This window comes from Physella acuta, unplaced genomic scaffold, assembly GCF_028476545.2.
Source record: "Physella acuta isolate Inbredline_101_S28 unplaced genomic scaffold, ASM2847654v3 ptg000292l, whole genome shotgun sequence".
NCBI lineage: Eukaryota > Metazoa > Mollusca > Gastropoda > Physidae > Physella > Physella acuta.
The window spans coordinates 2,365-22,049 of NW_026731811.1; the positions used below are offsets into that span (position 1 = coordinate 2,365).

The window sequence follows — 19,685 nt, forward strand, 5'->3', positions numbered from 1 at the left end:
TTTAACTCCAGAGTTTCTACTATTTCTACTAAGCACATGGGTTGAAAATGTCTAAGTCAACCAAAATCAGTTTGCTATGAAAGCAAACTTGTACAAAAGTATTCCTGGGCAATGTGATGGTAGATTGTAACTAAGGGTAAAATAGCGAAAGGCTCTAGTTTTTAGCCTTAACTCAATGACCAGTTTTACACTTTGAAAAAAAAAAAGAGCTCATTTAGCAAAAGATTTTTTTAATGTAGTCTTAAAACAAATGACAACTTAATGTAAATTTTTGTAGCTTTAAATAAACCACCAGTGCAGACTAAACACTAAATAGTGCTGATAAAAAGTAAATATATATGCTGTAAACCCTCAATATTTATAAACCTTGATCTAAGTAAATAATACTCTGTAGTCACAATAAGTTCATGCATAGAAATAGAATGTGGTTACAAAGGAAATACTGAGCACCAATGTATTTTGAAAAGATATTCACAAATGTAAGAAATATAGGTTTAATACAGATATGACTAGTTCATTAAAAATGTGGTCCTTGTTTGACGATGCCTTGAAATCAATAGAAATCTATCAGGTTTAAAAGATAGTTCTATTCAACAGTTAAGTAGTAATGGTCATGATATTACTACAAAAAATAGTCTGATATTTTCAGAACTAACAATTCATACTGAATTGTTAATGTTAGCAGTAAAAATACTGTACATTAAAATCTGTATTCTGTTCTATTAAGTTAAATAAATCTTAAGAAACTAAGTTCAATAGTTTGAATCGATCAGCTATATAACAGCTGATATGTGGAATCAATACTTGCAGGAATGTGAACCGTTTGACATACCCTAAGAAAGTGATAAAAACATTAAACTATACAGTAGGAGTCCTACTAGGAAAGGTATTTAGGAAATATATTTAGTAACTTAAATATCAAGGGGAAAATTATGAAAGGCAAAATTATTAACTTGCTATTATGCTAATTTTAAGAGGCCTTTCTTTTTTTATTGGTGGGGGGGGGGGGGGGATGATGATGGTGTGCATTCTATAAATAATGCCTGAACTCTGCATAAATAATGCATGGTTGAATGAGAAAAAATATTTAAAAAGTTGGAATCTAGAGACTTTTTATCATTTAAGATAAAATCGTGATAAAACAATGCTATAGTATGTGGTAGTTCATTGTATCACAAATGTAATATTTGGCAGGTATATCACAAAGATTTCAAGGTTATCATACATAAGACAGTCGCAGCAAGCACAAAAATGGCAGCTTTTTTATAAAGTTAATATAAGTGTACATCCCAATTTTTGAAAAAGTAATCTATTACAAAAAAAAAATAATTAAAAAGTATTTAAGCAGTCTATGATAATAAAATAACAAGAAACCACAAAGGCACAAAAAAAATTCAATAATAATATAACTAATTCTAATGCATCTTCATAAATTATTAAAATTAGAGAATATTAAAATTTGATAATTTTAATCAGCAGTTGAATATCAGCTATTGTCATATTAGCTAATAATAAACATTCCAGCAGCAACTTATAAGGTCGTTAAATATAACATTAAAAAAACAGTTTTATGACAACATTTTGGCAGAAAGGTTTTTAAACTGTTCCATTGCACATATGAATGTTAAAACTTGCTTTCTCATCACAACTCTTTTTCTGGTATTTTCTGAGGAGAAAATAAAAAGACTTCCAGTTCAGACACATAATATATTCTTTCAGTTGTAAAGGTAAGTTTGTTACGACATCAGCACATTGTTGTATTTTTTATGATGAAAAAACTATCCAATATGACAGAAGAGTTATCTCTGCTACATGACCTGACTCCTGGAACAGGTTAAGCATGAGCTACCTGGTCAACCTCTCCCGAAATCCAACACTTCTTCATTAAGTGGCAATGGGAGTCATTTAGATGGACAAAGTCGAGCTCACTGGTTTTTTTTTTACCTCTATATGTGAAGGGATATTGAGCAAGCTGAAACGGTTTTTTCTGCCCAGCCAACTTAACTGTAGTCAGTTACCCATCAGAGCCTGGTGATTTCGTGCTTCCCAGCAGACTCATGACTGGGAGCCAAACTTGAGGCCTTTGTGTTAGAAATCATGTGTTCTTCTGATAGACCACACTATCCCATAAAGTTATGTTTACATATTTAACTACCTTGATTGGTCTGTTTGTTCAATAGACCATTTTTTTCATCAATAAACTGACTTATCCACCAGAACATTTGGTCAATGACTGACACTACCAGTGTAAAAACTAACAATTTTTACTCACCACGCTTTTGTGTTAGAAATCATGTGTTCTTCTGATAGACCACACTGCCCCATAAAGTTATGTTTAGATATTTAACCAACTACCTTGATTGGTCTGTTTGTTCAATAGACCATTTTTTTCATCAATAAATTGACTTATCCACCAAAACTTTTGGTCAAAGATTGACACTATCAGTACAAAAACTAACAATTTGTACTCACCACGCTGTCTTTGGACTTTGAACAAGAGCATGCCGCCCCTTCAGTTGGTTGTTCTACAAGCTCAAAGCCCTTAACAATCTGAGGTTTTCTCTTCAGCAGTGTTGCATATTTCTATAAAACAGAATTTATTTTACCAGTTTATTCCTAAGTTACAATGTCTGGGAATGGGTTTGTGGTCAAATCATTACTCAATTTTGACCCATTTCTAATGTAAACATTTTTTTACAGATTAGTTTTTTTTCCGAAAACAATGCAATAATAAGTAAGCAATTTTCACTCTAATTAGAAAGTAAATTAGTCATTAAAATATAATTTTAAGATTACTATATACACCAACAAAAGAGAAAAGACAAGTCAGGTGATATAATGTTTGTTGATGTTTTCAATTTGAAAGCTTATCACAGATGCTAACAAGGGGCGAATTATTGCCATTTAGCTACTGATTGGATTTAAAAGCAATTATTTGAAGGAACGTAAAGAATATATGTGGTACTTATTGTTTTAAATACTTATAAACAAATAAATATATATATATATATATATATATGGTATGCATGATGTCTAACTGTAGTTACATATTCACAATAGTGAGAAAGGCTGTTAATTTTAAATGAAATACTTGAACATATTTATATCTATAATATATATAAGTATTAATTCTTATTAATAAGCATCAAAATTATTTCACCATTGGTTAAAATTACATAATATATATTACATTACATAATACATTATATAAACTAAAGGGAAATAACGTCACGTAAAGTTAAAACTGTAACAAAAAAATCGAGTAATGTCCCTTTACCTGAAACAACCTAACGTGATAACACAAGACATCAGCCGGGTTTAAATGCTCGCGTGCGTACTGTTGACCATTTTGGGCGATCTTTTGGACCTGTTGGACGATATTTTAAAATCATCATTTTTGTCACGTGAATAAAATACAACAAAATTTTTTTAAAAATAAAAACCCTACAGCCAGGCTATTTACCAGGTCATCGTGTTCTCTGGCCCATTTGACCTTCTCCAGAACGTCGCTGAGGTCATGCTTCAGGGGAATGTAGTGGACGTTGGGGATGAGGTCGTTGTAAAAATGTTCGTAGTACTCGGAGTCCTGCTTGAAAATGGCAGCATCGCCAGCCAGAAGGTAGGGGAATCTGTAGGCGGCCACAGTCCCGTCTATGTTGAGCTGGTATTTGTACTGGGGGTCAAACAGATTGTTTGTTATTTATTGGCGTCACTGGACGGGGGGACACTGGTAAAAGAGTATATGTTTTATATATAAATTCCATTTCGTTGGGGAGGGGGGGGGGGCGTTAGACTTTTTCGGGGGGGGGGGGGGGTGTCGGCCTAGACAACGATCTATATGTGCCAGACACATTTATATGAGATACTTCACAAACAGGAATTGGTTATTAGTAATTATATTATCCAACTTTAAAATGTAAAAGCTCCTACTTTAATCAACATACAAATATTCTTTAAAAAGAAAAACTACTTATATTTTATTATTGCTTTACAGTAAGTAAGTCCTATTCAACTCGTCAAGTACCTTAAAAAAGTCGAAAAATGAAATATGCGGGACCAGCTCTCCATACTTTGCTGGGTCCTTAGGGAAGAAGAACATGTGGGTGAGTCTGGCGTCTACAAGGTCGGGATGCTTCAGGGCGGTCTCTACCAGGTCAAGTCGCTCTCGTCTGCTGTCCCGCCCGCGCCAAAAGGCTACAGCTGTTTTGTTGGCCCACTTTGGCCCAGTGTTGGCTTGCGTTGAGAACATGTCCAAGCTTACCCTGAAATGATGTCAAATTTAATGTAAGATTATCCTGAAAGGATGAGAGTGATAACGAGTAATCCAAGGGTTAGGGGTCGTCCATAAATGACGTCACACTCGTAGGGGGGAGGGGGGGGGGTCCGTAATTTTGTGACGATGTGTGATGAGGGGGGGGGGGGGGTTTCAGATGGTCCGACGTCACACTTTTGCATTATAAAAAAGCAATGTTAGAAAACGAATTTTAGACGTTATTTCGCATTTTAGAAAACTGTTTTAATAAATTGTAATAACAATTAATTAAAATACTCTATTTTGACAGAGTTCAGACAAGATTTTGAAAAAAATATAGCTGTTTAAAAAAAAATTCAACTGCAATATTGAGGGGGGGGGGGTGTTGTAGGCTGAGGTGTGACGTGATTTTAGGGGGGGGGTGGGTCTGGCTTTTTGTGAAAACGTGTGACGGAGAGGAGGGGGGGAGGTTAAAATCACCAAAAAGCGTGACGTCATTTATGGATGACCCCTTAGAGTAGTCAAGCTCAATTTTAAGCCTATCCTAATGGGATAAGCTTACGGTCGTTTAATCGAAGCTTATCCTGGAATGAATTAGAAAGTTGAATTTTGATAGAATCTTATCCTAAAAGTAACAGGGATTATGGTGGTCAAGCTTATCCTAATGGTCAAACTTAATATAAGCTTAATTTAAAGCAATTAGATTAGTCACTTCTTATTTTATCCTACAGGGATTAGACACTTCAAGCTTATCTTCAATGGATTACACTGGACATTTGAGCGTATCCTAAAAAGTGATTAGATTGGACCCTTCAAGCGTATCCTAAAGGGGAGGGTTAGATAAGTTATTGGTAATAGTCGGTACTTTTCCAAACAATTTATATATATATATTTATATTTTTCCCAAGTTGGTATGGCTGTTGGGGTTAGGTAACGATAAGAACTGTATTTAGGGTTAGAAACAGAATGAAAGTAGCGATACTAGAAAAATAAATATTAGCTACATCCTATCGGTGTTTTTACAGTACCAAAATTCAACCCTGCCTACCATAAATTTAGATATTCACGTTTTTCTTAATCTATATGACAAACTATACAATTTAGACCCACAATCGGCCATTAAAGCAAACTATAAAATGTCAATATATTCCAATATTATTAGACAGTTTGGCAGTTAATAATACAATATTAGATAAGGACTAAGCCGAAACCTTTGTAGCCATTTAGTTTTTGGCATAAAAAAAGCTACGCTTACGCCTAGGTCGGGGGTACTATAAATAGTTTGATAGGCTTATAGATCTAGTCTATATTTAATTATTTTTTTCATTGGCTTTAGACAATACAGGAAGTGGGGTATCAGAGTGAGGTGACACAGCACAATCACAATAGAGGAAATGTAGTTCAGTCACGACACTGTAGCTTTCCCCTGACGTAAGGAAATTTTTTGTTTCAATCCAACCACTTGTCACCTCCCCTGAAAAAGGGAAATTATTTCAATCCACCACTTGTAGTTTCCCCTGATTTGACACGGTTCACACAATCGGCTGACCCGATTTCTCCAAATACGACAACGATTAAAGAGGTTTATGACTTTCATCCAGGTCCTTGCGATCATTGAAAACCATTCAACCGTTTCAGTTGAGACACACCCAAACAGGATTGTCCTTTTGACATGTATTAAACCTTTCGTCATTTTAAAAATCTGTCGTATCTTTAGTCAGTGTAAAGCATATTCTGAACAAGGTATATTTCTAGAAGTAAAATATAGGAAAATACAAACTAATCACTTGTTATATTAGTGGCGTTGCCCCTCACCCCTCCTTTTCAGTTAATTAAGTTACAGAACAGACGGCTTGTTTGGAATGGACAGTGCGTTGGTGTATGACAAGGGTGGTGGTTGGTGTATGGAATGGGCAGTGTTTAGAGTACGGCATTGGTGGTACGTTCTTGTATGGAATAGGCGGTGTTTGATGTAAGGAATGAGTGGTGTGTTGGTATAAGGTATGAGTGGTGTGTTGGTATAAGGAATGAGTGGTGTGTTGGTATAAGGAATGAGTGGTGTGTTGGTATAAGGTATGAGTGGTGTGTTGGTATAAGGAATGAGTGTTGTGTTGGTATAAGGTATGAGTAGTACGTTGGTGTATAAAATTGACGGAGCGTCGCTGGTGTGAAATGGGTGATAATGTTTCGTCAGGTTCCTTGCTTATAACTGGCCAAGTCACCATTCCCTTAAATAAGACGTTGTACCTACGATACACATATTTCTAAACACAAGTCCACTGTCAATTAAAACTAACCAATGCGATATAGTTGACTCCACCCCCACCCCCACATCCACTCCACCACCACCCCCCCCCCCCTCTCAAGCTTGACACTCATTACGAGACACGCTTCTCCAGACACTTCTCGTTGACTTGGTCGGGTATTGGATAAAAGCCTGTCAATAAATGCGTTTCATGCTTTAAAAGTACACGTCTTAGACTGTAAGGTACAGAAAGAGGATACCATTTACGACATACATGGGCGCTTCCAGAGGTCAAGATGTCACGTGATCTTTAACTAACTTGTTACAGGGAATAGAGCGAACGCCGCCCCCCCCCCCCCACCCCCCTACGAAAAAATGGCACACTCAAGTCACCCACCTTTGGGGTGATCGCAGGTTTCAACCCACACGAAGTGCATAGTGGGAGGACTTTTTAAAAATTGTAACTCGGGTCGTTATTGACTAAACTGTTATTTTCAGAATGCTGTATAGATTTGTTAGGCAGAGGTGTCTGGGTGATTTACCACGTGATGCTTGATTGCCTGTCTGCCTTTGATCAAACTATTACAGTGCCGGCATTTTGTGTTTTCAGGGTGAGCTGTTTTTGTATGTGTTGTACGCTTGATGTCATATAAACTGTAGAAGCAGTATCCGCAGTTGTTGTCTTTTCCAGGAGTTAAAGGCTTTTAGGCTTGGTGGTTCCTTGATGTTGCTGGGTTTGTTTAGTGTTTGGTGGAATTGTTGCCAATGTATCTAATGTTGTTTTGGCCGTGTATCTAATGTTGTTTTGGCCGATTTCGATTTTCTTTCTTGTAGTGTGGTTGGACTGTCTTTATTATTCCTTTTCGCTGGTGATTCTGTTTCCATAACAGTCTGTAGTTGTGTGTCATTGGGATTAGAGGTGTCTTGCTGTTGTGTGCTGGTGTTAGCTGTCGTTGATGTTCAGTTGCTAATTCTGAAGCTTGATGTGTCTAATTGTGGCGTACTTGCTTCCCTGTTGTTGCTTACGTTGTTAGTTGTGCTGTTGGGATTACATGCTGAGGTGGGTTGAGGTGAGGTTGGCGCCAATGGTTTGTCCAGTGTTTTGTAGATTAGCAGTGTTGGTAGGCTTGTCTGCTTGGTTTGGCTATTAGGATGTCTATAGTTTTGTGTTTGTAATTTAACTTAATATAGTGTGGAATGTCTGTTGTTTTTTCTGGGTAGGTTGTTGTTCTTGGGTTGTTTGTAAGATGGGTGGTTTGTATTTCTGTTTCCTTTTTAATGACCGTTCTAAGGGCCTTGATGAGAAACAGTGAGGGGGGCCATCGTAGGGTTCCGTCGTTTCGGGTCTGGGCGTACTTGGCAAAACTGAGAATGTATGGTTCGTAGGTCTTCTTCAAAAGCATCGGAGCATAAACCCAAGTGTCAGTTCTTCCCTAATTGAGTAGTAGAATTAGCTTTTTGCTAATCAGCTGCTAAATGACATGGCCCCTACGGTTAGATGGACCTCTGCTATTGATAGTGACTTAGATTGTGTTGTGGTAGTGAGGATCTGAACAGACTTTCTTAGGACTAGCTGTTATTCCTTATAAGTTTGCTGCTATAAGGGATTTTTAACATTTGTTTGTATGTTAGTGTTAGATGTACTCTTTTGGTCTATGTACGTGAGATGTTACCGATCCTTACATTTCATTTGTTACAGGGGATAGCGCGAACGCAGTCCCCCCTACGAAAAAATTACGCACCCGAGTCACCCACATTTGGGGTGATCGCAGGGGTCAACCCACACGAAGTGCAATGTGCAGGCCTCGCCCTGGAACAGGGGTCGGCAACCTGCGGCTCGCGAGCCGCATGCGGCTCTTTTGATATCAAGATGCGGCTCTCCAGCTCCTTGAACAAATACTAATAATCTTAATAAAAAACAAAATATTTGATATAAAAAATTTTTTAGTGGCTCTTTAAAACCAGGGAAATTTTGAAAATTGTAACTTTTGGCTCTTCCGCTTCAAAAGGTTGCCGACCCCTGCCCTGGAAGGACCTCCTTGCTGATCAAGGTGCCTTCTGTGCCAGGTAAGTATGCTTGAACAAGCGGCCGATTCACCACTTTCAGCGGCCATCGCAAGAATGCTATGGTGTTTAGTTTTCTGAATGGTTCCCTCTTTTATTGAATCAAATACACCGCTCTTAGTGATGGTATTTAATTTTTCTGCAATTATGTAATAAATAAATTGTGTAAATATTTAATAAATTCAAGTCCTTTTAAAAGAATTAATCCTGCGGCATACAGTTCAATTGGTTTAAAATAAATTAAATTGGCAACGGAGGTTGCTGCCCTTGGTTGATTGTTTACATTTTTCTAGCCTCCCTTTAAAACAAGCTGAACATTATGCGTCGTGACATTAAGAAAGGATTGCTGGTAAGGTAACGTGCACATAAGTAGTGTTACAGCTCCCAAAATATGTGTCAATGGTTACACATACAGTTCCTATACGTATTTGTGAAATGAAACACTACGCAGGAAACAAGCAGCGAAAATTATGCACAATTCGAAATAATGTTACACAACATGGTTCTTTGCCACTCGTCCCCTGTTTGTACTTCTTCAAGTTATATTTATTTAAAGGTTTCTTTTCTTAAGATCATACCGCTAAGGGGTCGGCCATAAATGACGTCACACTCGAAGAGGGGGTCCGTGATTTTGTGACGGTGTGTGATTAGGGGGGGGGGGGGTTCAGATGGTATGACGTCACACTTTTGCATTATAAAAAAGCAATGTTAGAAAACGAGTTTTAGCCGTTATTTCGCGTTTTAGAAAACATTGTAATAGGAATTGATCAAAATACTCTGTTTACAGAGTTCTGACACAATTTTGGAAAAAGATCGATGTTTTAAAAAAACTTCAACAGCAATTTTGAGGGGGGGGGGGGTTGTAGGCTGAGGTGTAACGTCATTTTAAGGGGGTCTAGCTTTTTGTGAGGGGAGGGGGGAGGTAAAAATCGTCAAAAAAAGCGGGACGTCATTTATGGATGACCCCCTAAGAGCGAGAGATGGATCTTTATGCATGACCAACACGTGATCTCTTCATCTGATGCTCTGGTAAACACCCTAAGCCCTAAGGATTTCACTGTACTGGGCGCATACAGTGTCTCCCGAAGCTAAAACCAGCCAAACATATCTAAAGTTTTACCGCATCTACCAGTGTACCTGATTACTAAGGAAGACTATAGTAAAACGAATATTTTATTATTTATTTTAAAACTGCCATAATATTAGTCATGGGAACAACTGAATTTTTTTTTTTTGCCATGTAAAATTTGCACATAAATGTGTTTGGTGACATAAGTGTATGTATACCCCAGTATTCAACAACATACACAAACAAGTATATCTTAATGTACACATGTGTATCCACTATATCAGACTATACAACAGTACATCCCAGTATACACATGTATATCCCAATATACACCTGTATACCCATTATATCTCACTGTACACCAGTACACACTAGTATACAGCAGATTATCCCAGTATAGGCAAGTATATCCTAGTATACACAATTATATCTCAGTATACACAAGTATATCCCAGTATACACAAGTATATCCCAGTATACACAAGTATATCCCAGTATACACAAGTATATCCCAGTATACACAAGTATATCCCAGTATACAAATACGCACCCCGTACGCACACACTGTACAACTGCACAGGTTATGCACAGGATAGATCTCAATGACAAGTTGGCCGGCCCTAGTATGCCCCCGACACCCCCCCCCCCCCCCCAACTTGTATGTGGCGGTTAATAAAGAAGAAGAAAATTTACATTGGCAGATGTTTAATCTTGTCTACTGGAAAATATGGATACGCTTGGGTGATATTCAAATATGTCTGAGATTTTTAAGGCTTGTAATTAGATATGTTGTTTCGTTTGGAATATTAAATAGACATGCAATGTGGGTTGGGGTTCAACGATCTGTCTGCCTGTTGTAGGATGGTTGCCGAGCTGAGAATTTGCTCAAATGTAAGTTTGATTGAAAATAAGATAAGAAAATTTGGAAGCAATTTTAGTTTAAAACTATCAAGTACAGTTAAGATCAGTTGCTAAACTGGGCATGTTTTAATTAAACTATTAAGCAAATTTGGAAGCACTTTCCCATAAAACCCACAAATAAAAGTTGCGCTACGTTTCCAAACAACGACTAAAGTTACGCTACCTTCCCAGACAACGACAAAAGTTACGCTACCTTCCCATACAACGACTAAAGTTACGCTACCTTCCCATACAACTACTAAAGTTACGCTACCTTCCCATACAACGATCACACTAAAGTTACGCTACCTTCCCATACAACGACTAAAGTTACGCTACCTTCCCATACAACGATCACACTAAAGTTACGCTACCTTCCCATACAACGATCACACTAAAGTTACGCTACCTTCCCATACAACGACTAAAGTTACGCTACCTTCCCATACAACGATCACACTAAAGTTACGCTACCTTCCCATACAACGATCACACTAAAGTTACGCTACCTTCCCATACAACGACTAAAGTTACGCTACCTTCCCATACAACTACTAAAGTTACGCTACCTTCCCATACAACGATCACACTAAAGTTACGCTACCTTCCCATACAACGACTAAAGTTACGCTACCTTCCCATACAACGATCACACTAAAGTTACGCTACCTTCCCATACAACGATCACACTAAAGTTACGCTACCTTCCCATACAACGACTAAAGTTACGCTACCTTCCCATACAACGACTTAAGTTACGCTACCTTCCCATACAACGATCACACTAAAGTTACGCTACCTTCCCATACAACGATCACACTAAAGTTACGCTACCTTCCCATACAACGACTAAAGTTACGCTACCTTCCCATACAACGATCACACTAAAGTTACGCTACCTTCCCATACAACGACTAAAGCTACGCTACCTTCCCATACAACGATCTCACTAAAGTTACGCTACCTGCCCATACAACAATCACACTAAAGTTATGCTACCTGCCCATACAACGACAAAAGTTACGCTACCTTCCCATACAACGACTAAAGTTACGCTACCTTCCCATACAACGATCACACTAAAGTTACGCTACCTTCCCATACAACGATCACACTAAAGTTACGCTACCTTCCCATACAACGACTAAAGTTACGCTACCTTCCCATACAACTACTAAAGTTACGCTACCTTCCCATACAACGATCACACTAAAGTTACGCTACCTTCCCATACAACGACTAAAGTTACGCTACCTTCCCATACAACGATCACACTAAAGTTACGCTACCTTCCCATACAACGATCACACTAAAGTTACGCTACCTTCCCATACAACGACTAAAGTTACGCTACCTTCCCATACAACGACTAAAGTTACGCTACCTTCCCATACAACGATCACACTAAAGTTACGCTACCTTCCCATACAACGATCACACTAAAGTTACGCTACCTTCCCATACAACGACTAAAGTTACGCTACCTTCCCATACAACGATCACACTAAAGTTACGCTACCTTCCCATACAACGACTAAAGCTACGCTACCTTCCCATACAACGATCTCACTAAAGTTACGCTACCTGCCCATACAACAATCACACTAAAGTTACGCTACCTTCCCATACAACGACAAAAGTTACGCTACCTGCCCATACAACGACAAAAGTTACGCTACCTTCCCATACAACGACAAAAGTTACGCTACCTGCCCATACAACGACAAAAGTTACGCTACCTTCCCATACAACGATGACACTAAAGTTACGCTACCTGCCCATACAACGACTAAAGTTACGCTACCTTCCCATACAACGATGACACTAAAGTTACACTACCTGCCCATCATCTCCAACGTTGCTTCCGTCAGGTCGTAGGTCGGCATGACAATGTCTCTGGAAGACTTGGAGCCACACCACGAGAAAATGGGCAGCGGAGACTCGTCCAGTCGTTTGGTTTCCAGCGGCCAGTCTCCCAGGTTCAGGAAAAACTCAATGTCAGGCAAAAACATCTGGGATCAGAAGAGGTTTGGTATACACAAGCTGGATATGAATATATGTATGCCAACATGCGTAATATATATATATATATATATATATATATATATATATATATATATATATATATATATATACCTATATATACCTATATATACCTACATATACCTATAAATACCTATATGTACCGAGGTCTAGCCAACACAAAGGTCCCGGTTAAGCCGCACCTGATGGAGGTTTCATTGTTCAGAAATAATCACAAACTTTTAACTATATTTATCTAGATACAACCATATTTTTATGTTAACCCGTTCAAGTCGGCGTTGTGTCACCACCACTTTTTGGTGCTGCAGTCATAGGTTCTACTGTCTAAGTGTCCGTATCGATCTAGGACTTGTAGGTGTAGAAAAATATATAGTGGACTAGAATAAAATAAGCGTTTTGTTTTGACTAGGAATTAAACATGAACATAGCCAAGGGAGACAATGCACAATGTAAAGTGGGGCATGAGTACGTCAAACAAATGGCTGTGATAGAATAACAAATGACAGGCAGTGAAAAGCCATGTGTGTAGCACAGGATGAGTGTGTAGCTACCAACTCAGCAGAGGACAAGTGTGTAGCCACAACCTGAGCACATGACGAGTGTGTAGCTACAACCTGAGCAGATGACAAGTGTGTAGCCACAACCTCAGCACAGATCGAGTGTGTAGCCACAACCTCAGCACAGGACGAGTGTGTAGCTACAACCTCAGCACATGACGAGTGTGTAGCCACAACCTGAGCACATGACGAGTGTGTAGCCACAACCTCAGCACAGGACGAGTGTGTAGCTACAACCTCAGCACATGACGAGTGTGTAGCTACAACCTCAGCACATGACGAGTGTGTAGCTACAACCTCAGCACATGACGAGTGTGTAGCTACAACCTCAGCACATGACGAGTGTGTAGCTACAACCTCAGCACATGACGAGTGTGTAGCCTTAACCTGAGCACATGACGAGTGTGTAGCCACAACCTCAGCACAGGACGAGTGTGTAGCTACAACCTCAGCACATGACGAGTGTGTAGCCACAACCTCAGCACATGACGAGTGTGTAGCCACAACCTGAGGACAAGACAATTGCGTAGCCACAACCTCAGCACATGACGAGTGTGTAGTCACAACCTCAGCACATGACGAGTGTGTTGCTACAACCTCAGCACATGACGAGTGTGTAGCTACAACCTCAGCACATGACGAGTGTGTAGCCTTAACCTGAGCACATGACGAGTGTGTAGCCACAACCTCAGCACAGGACGAGTGTGTAGCTACAACCTCAGCACATGACGAGTGTGTAGCCACAACCTCAGCACATGACGAGTGTGTAGCCACAACCTGAGGACAAGACAATTGCGTAGCCACAACCTCAGCACATGACGAGTGTGTAGCCACAACCTGAGCACATGACGAGTGTGTAGCTACAACCTCAGCACAGATCGAGTGTGTAGCTACATTCTCAGCACAGGACGAGTGTGTAGCTACAACCTCAGCACATGACGAGTGTGTAGCCACATCTCAACACAGGAAGTGCAGCTACAACCTCAGCACATGGCGATAATTCACTTAAATAATACATGAGTAGAAGACAAAAGGTAGGTCAGAGGTCACACGGTCCACGGCATATTTTCTAGGCTCTAGCTAGTTATTGGTTGTTTTGTTTTATTTTAAACATAGTTATTTTAGTGCGCTAATGTATATATTCTTCTATTTATTTAAATCTCCTGTAAACAGCATCCATGGACAAGTGTTAGTTTCAGGAAGGATTCGCCATTACATATGAATATGTATGTATGTGTATATATATATATATATATATATATATATATATATATATATATATATATATATATATATATATATATATATATATATATATATATATATATATGCCGTTATTAACCGACAGGTTTTCACACGTCGATAGACACTGAACATACATGTATTATACAATACAAATAATTAACAAACCTTTCTAGACAACGATAGTAGGATGGCGTCACCAAACATCTTAAACCCCACGTGTTCTCCGTAACATTTTCTGTAGACCTGTGGGGGTGGGGTGGAGGTGGGGGAGAGAAAAAAATAATAATTGTTCATATGTGCGTGTAAATTGTCATTCTTAACTAACTCAATCTATTATTTGAACTATAAAACATTTATTTATGTACCCAAACAAAACATCAGAGAGCCTCTCTCATCCGTAGGTGGTTCAGTAGCAGATCGTAAATAAATAACTCGTGTGAATGGAGAGTCAGTGATCGTTCAAGGGTAGGGGGACTAGTGCTGATGAAAAGATGCAGCGTTTTTGTACCGAGGGGGGGGGGGGGAGGGTGCTGAGTGGTACAAGTGGGTATATGAGTGCACGGAGGTATACAACCGTGTACATAAGTGCACAGAGGTATACACATGTACACAAGTATAAAGAGGCATACATACATGTATAAAAGTGTAAAAAGGTGTACAAATGTCTAGGCCTACATGAGTGTACAGGAGTTCACACATTTACATAAATGTACACAATGTAGGCCTACACACAAATGTACAGAATCGCTTAAAGTAAGTGTACAAAGATGTACAGAGATATACAAAGATATACAGATATACAAAGATGTACAGATATACAAAGATGTGCAGATATACAAAAATGTACAGATATACAAAGATGTGCAGATATACAAAGATGTGCAGATATACAAAGATGTACAGATATACAAAGATGTACAGAGATATACAAAGATGTACAGAAGTATACAAAGAAGTACAGAATATACAAAGATGTACAAAGCTAAATAAAGATGTACAAAGCTATATAAAGATGTACAGAGATATACCGAGATATACCAAGATGTACAGATGTGTACAGAGGACATTGGTTGTGGACGGATTAGTGAGGGTTAATTAAAACCAAACATAAAATTAATTGGAAGATTAGCACCAGATCAACATCCTGGTGAAAAGATAAAAGTTGTACTTCTGAAATACAGTATAGAGGGTTGTTATTTCGAATATCGTAATTAGGTTAATGATTAGGCTCGGGTCAGTGACATTGTTAAGACAGCGTGCGATGTAGACGAAACTATTTGGATTTAAAAGCAATTCCAGCCGGCACTGAAGTACCAAAAAATAATTAAAATTTTAGCTCATTAGTACTTCACCACAGCTATCGGGCTAGGTTTAGGGTTAGATACCATGCTTAGTTAGGAATGTGCTGACTAGCACATCACACCCCGGCTAGAAACAACAAAAAATCTAAGAGAATGAAACTCAAGACGTCGCGGTTATGTCCCTGCTGGTGTGAACTCGTACAGCCCTCGCTTCACTGTACCGAGTGTCTAAACATGTAGTTAGTTGTATTGTACCGGCTATTTACGCGTCTTTAGTTTTAGTTCAACGCCCTGTAACGGGGTTACGGAGTTCTATAATTAGCGTGCTGTATGGCTTCCACCGTCACCTCTGTTGCGATTTATAATAAGCTCTATGTACATAAATATATATACTATTATATATATATATATACATATATATAGGCCTACAGATATGCCTTCACACACATTATATATATATATATATATATATATATATATATATATATATATATGCATAGATGTACAGCTAATAGATTAGCGCTAGCACCTGGTGACGTGATCAGGATTAAGTCAGATTTCATACCGAATTCTTTCTTTTATACCAAGCCAACCCATTCCCAACCACTGAAACAATTTTGTGTCAAAAAGACCGCGATGTGCGTTGACAACAGGTGGTTTGATTATTGTGATAGACGGGTTTCAATGTGTTGCAGAACACATTTGTTTTATTGTGTTTGTTGTTCTCGCAGCGAGCCTTTAAAAAAATATATGAACAAAGGTTTAAGTTATGACGTTAATGTGACTCATTTGAGTGAACATGTTGTGGGCCCGTATGCGCATAGGTAACATATAGGACATGGAGACTGGCAATAGCCAATCAGGTGTAATGCATGAAAAAATGTGGGGTTGTGTGGGTCACTAAACTAATCTGGTCCCCATGGCCGAGTTTCTAACAGGTGCATTTGGGTTAAGCCAATGATAATCCAGAATTTCTTGGAGTCTCGTATTAAACAGTATCATTAAGAAACAAATTTGATAGGATAAGTCTCCTAATTAACATGTATATTTGCAACTGATTTGCCCGATTGTCTAGGAGAATCTCAATTAAACGGCTATGTATTTAGGCGATTGCTTTGCCAGATTTTCAAAAATAATATCATGTTAAACATTTGGGCGAATGATTTGCCAGGATGTCTAGTAGTCTAGAAGGATCTCTAACAAACAGCTGTAGATCTAATATTTAGGAGACTAAAATTTTGCAAGGGTTTGTCAGAATTTCTAGAAGAACCACTTATACGCGTCAACCAGAGTTTCTTCCAGGCATCTCTTCGGGGGGGGGGGGGGGGGGGGGGGCAGAGCCCACCCGAAAAAAAATTACCGACCCCCCCCCCACCCCGAACGAAATGAAATTTATATAGAAAATATATACTTTCAACAGTGTCCGCCCCCCCCCACCCCCCCCGAAAGAAAGTCTAACGCCCCCCCCCCCCCAAAATTTCAAGTGCCCCCTGGAGAAAAAAGTCTGGAAGAAACACTGGTGTCAACAACCCCAAACTACGTGAATGCCATCAAAAAAAAAATACCGAACCCCCCCCCCCCCCCCCCCACCCCGAACGAAATGAAATTTATATAGAAAATATATACTTTCAACAGTGTCCGCCCCTCCTAGACCCCTATTACATAACTATCCATCACAAGAACTCTTATCACCTGACCCCATCATGTGAACCCCACCATTATGACCCCATCACAAGACAAACCCACCCCCCCATATCACGTGACAGACGTTTACCTTGTTGCTGATGATCTTGTAGTGGCAGATGCTGTGTTGCCCAGCCTGGTTGAATCTCTCCACCGCCTCCTTCGCGACCTTGGTCATGTCGACGCTCTTGAACGGCTCAAGGTCGTTTTCGATCTGAGCGTAGGTCGCCGTGCAGCCGACCGCGGCCGCCCACTGCTCGGCCGTCTGGTGCGGGCAGTTGCACGTCTCATGGTAGATATCGCCTGCAACACCAATGACACGGTGTTCAAATTAATTATTATTTTTTGGATGATTTAATAGTTAACTTAGGCCAACAACACAATGACATATTCAAGTAAAATCATTTTTTGTTGATCGAATAACTAACTTAAGCCAGCTATACAATGAAACAGAATTCAAGTTAAATTACTTTTTTAAATTCATTTAATAACTGCCTTAGGCCATCATCAGCAATGACATATTCAAGTTAAATCACTTTTTTTAAAAATTCATCTAATAACATACTTAGGCCAACAACACAAGTATTCAAGTTAAATCTTTTTTTTTTAATTCATCTAATAACTAAATTAGGCCAACAACAGTAATGACAAGCTATTTAAGTTAAAACATGTTTTTAAACTGTTCTAATAAATAACTAAAGTTGATCTAGTAGCTAATTTAGATGGGGCTATCTACCAATTTGATTTAAACATGTTAATTAATCGAATGGCGTGGTCGGATGGTTGAGCTATACCGAAAGTCTCTAGTTCGGATCCCGGAGACAGCGCCCGCATGGCATTCCTGAGTCCACTTGTTTTCTTTTATAGAATGGCCAGTCCTTACCAACACCAGACACATTACGACATTACTAAGACATTACATTACTAAGAGAATTCCCGTCCCCTATAAATACTACAACAGACACTACGACATATCCTTTTTGATTCTAAGACAATCCCCGTTCCTTACAAGTACTACAACAGACACACTACAATATACCCTAGGAGAGTCCTTAATAATCCATGTCCCCAACAACAGACGTTACAGTAACCAGCCTCGAGTTCTAAATAAAACCACAAGGCAAGCGCTGGAATCCAAGGTGTAGGAGGTAGAAGGGAAGGGCTAGAATGTCAGTTGGAGGTTTCTCAGAGAAAGAAGGGACACGAGGGTTAAAATCGTCAAATCCAAAAAAAGTCGAATTTAAAATTTCTTTACTTTAACCTTCAATAAAATTTGTTGTCGTGGAAGTCTAATTCATGTTTTGAAATTACTATAATTTTTTAAAAACTGATTTTAACCCTCTTTCGCGACAATCCGAGAAAGGATTAAGTTCTCTTACACTCCTTTTTTTTTTTATATATAGAAACGGCGATAAAAGGGTTAACTCAAGTATGCGTTTGAACTAGATCTCTATTGGTCTGCAAGTGAAAACCTGCCATTAGCCTCCCCCCCCCCCTTCTCGCTGAGGGCTTATGCAATCACTGATGCAAGACCAGATAGCATAGACTCCTCAGGTGCAGATGTTATCAGATTTGTATAGACACGACAAACTGGATATAGAAAACACCCGAAAATCAATTATCCGTGGCATTTTCGTAAACGATAAATAACTCCCCGGGCCAGTGTTGAATTTTATAACATGAATGTAAACGACAGTAAAAGAAGTTTATGTGTAGGCTTTACACGTTCATCTATTGCAGGCATCTAGCGGGCGTATTGAAGAAAGACGTGTGATAAGTTATGCCCGACCTGAGACACATTATGCTGTCATTTTGATGAATGTATAATCTTAGACATTAAAAAAATTTAAGGTTAGGGCGTTGCCGATTAACGCGATTTAGGCGCCCTACTTGGGAGAAATGTTTTCAAACATTCTCTTTCCCCCCCCCCCCTCCCATTTCACTATTTTCTTCACTAGATTTCTTCAATAAGAAATAGAGGTGTTGGAATGCCTGCAGTTCCTCGATTGTTACTCGGCATTTCTATTCAAAGACATTTAGCATTGGGATACCGGTGGGTGGTGGGGGAGATGAATGGTATACAACACTGCATCTGTTTGTTTGTTTTTTTTTAAATTTTCTAATCGCTAAAATTCTTGCGCATTTTATTGGATGGGTGTGATCAGAGTTTCTTCCAGGCATTTCTGGGGGGGGGGGGGGCTATCCCGAACAAAATGGAAATTATATAGTAAATATATACATTTTACAGTGTCCGCCCCCCCCCCCCGAAGAAAATCTACCGCCCCCCCTCCCCCCCATCTTTGAAAATTTCAAGTGCCCCCCCCCC

General features: G+C 39.0%; 1 protein-coding gene and 1 non-coding gene across 2 annotated transcripts in view; both read right to left on the minus strand.

Annotated features, from left to right (window-relative positions):
• Positions 1-241: 241 nt before the first annotated feature.
• LOC131939770 (protein O-glucosyltransferase 2) overlaps positions 242-19,685 on the minus strand; it is a 33,477-nt gene continuing 14,033 nt past the window's right edge. Inside the window, exons 3-10 of the mRNA XM_059298268.1 lie at positions 17,451-17,662; positions 14,541-14,618; positions 12,370-12,542; positions 4,025-4,262; positions 3,464-3,673; positions 3,278-3,367; positions 2,473-2,583; positions 242-1,666 (exon numbers count right to left, since the gene is read on the minus strand). Of these exons, the coding sequence (XP_059154251.1) occupies positions 1,643-1,666; positions 2,473-2,583; positions 3,278-3,367; positions 3,464-3,673; positions 4,025-4,262; positions 12,370-12,542; positions 14,541-14,618; positions 17,451-17,662 (1,136 nt within the window). The 3' untranslated portion in view covers positions 242-1,642. The remainder of the gene's footprint in view (positions 1,667-2,472; positions 2,584-3,277; positions 3,368-3,463; positions 3,674-4,024; positions 4,263-12,369; positions 12,543-14,540; positions 14,619-17,450; positions 17,663-19,685) is intronic.
• Positions 8,194-8,353, minus strand: LOC131939781 (U1 spliceosomal RNA). The gene has a single exon (XR_009386471.1). It is a non-coding gene; the product is annotated as a U1 spliceosomal RNA (small nuclear RNA).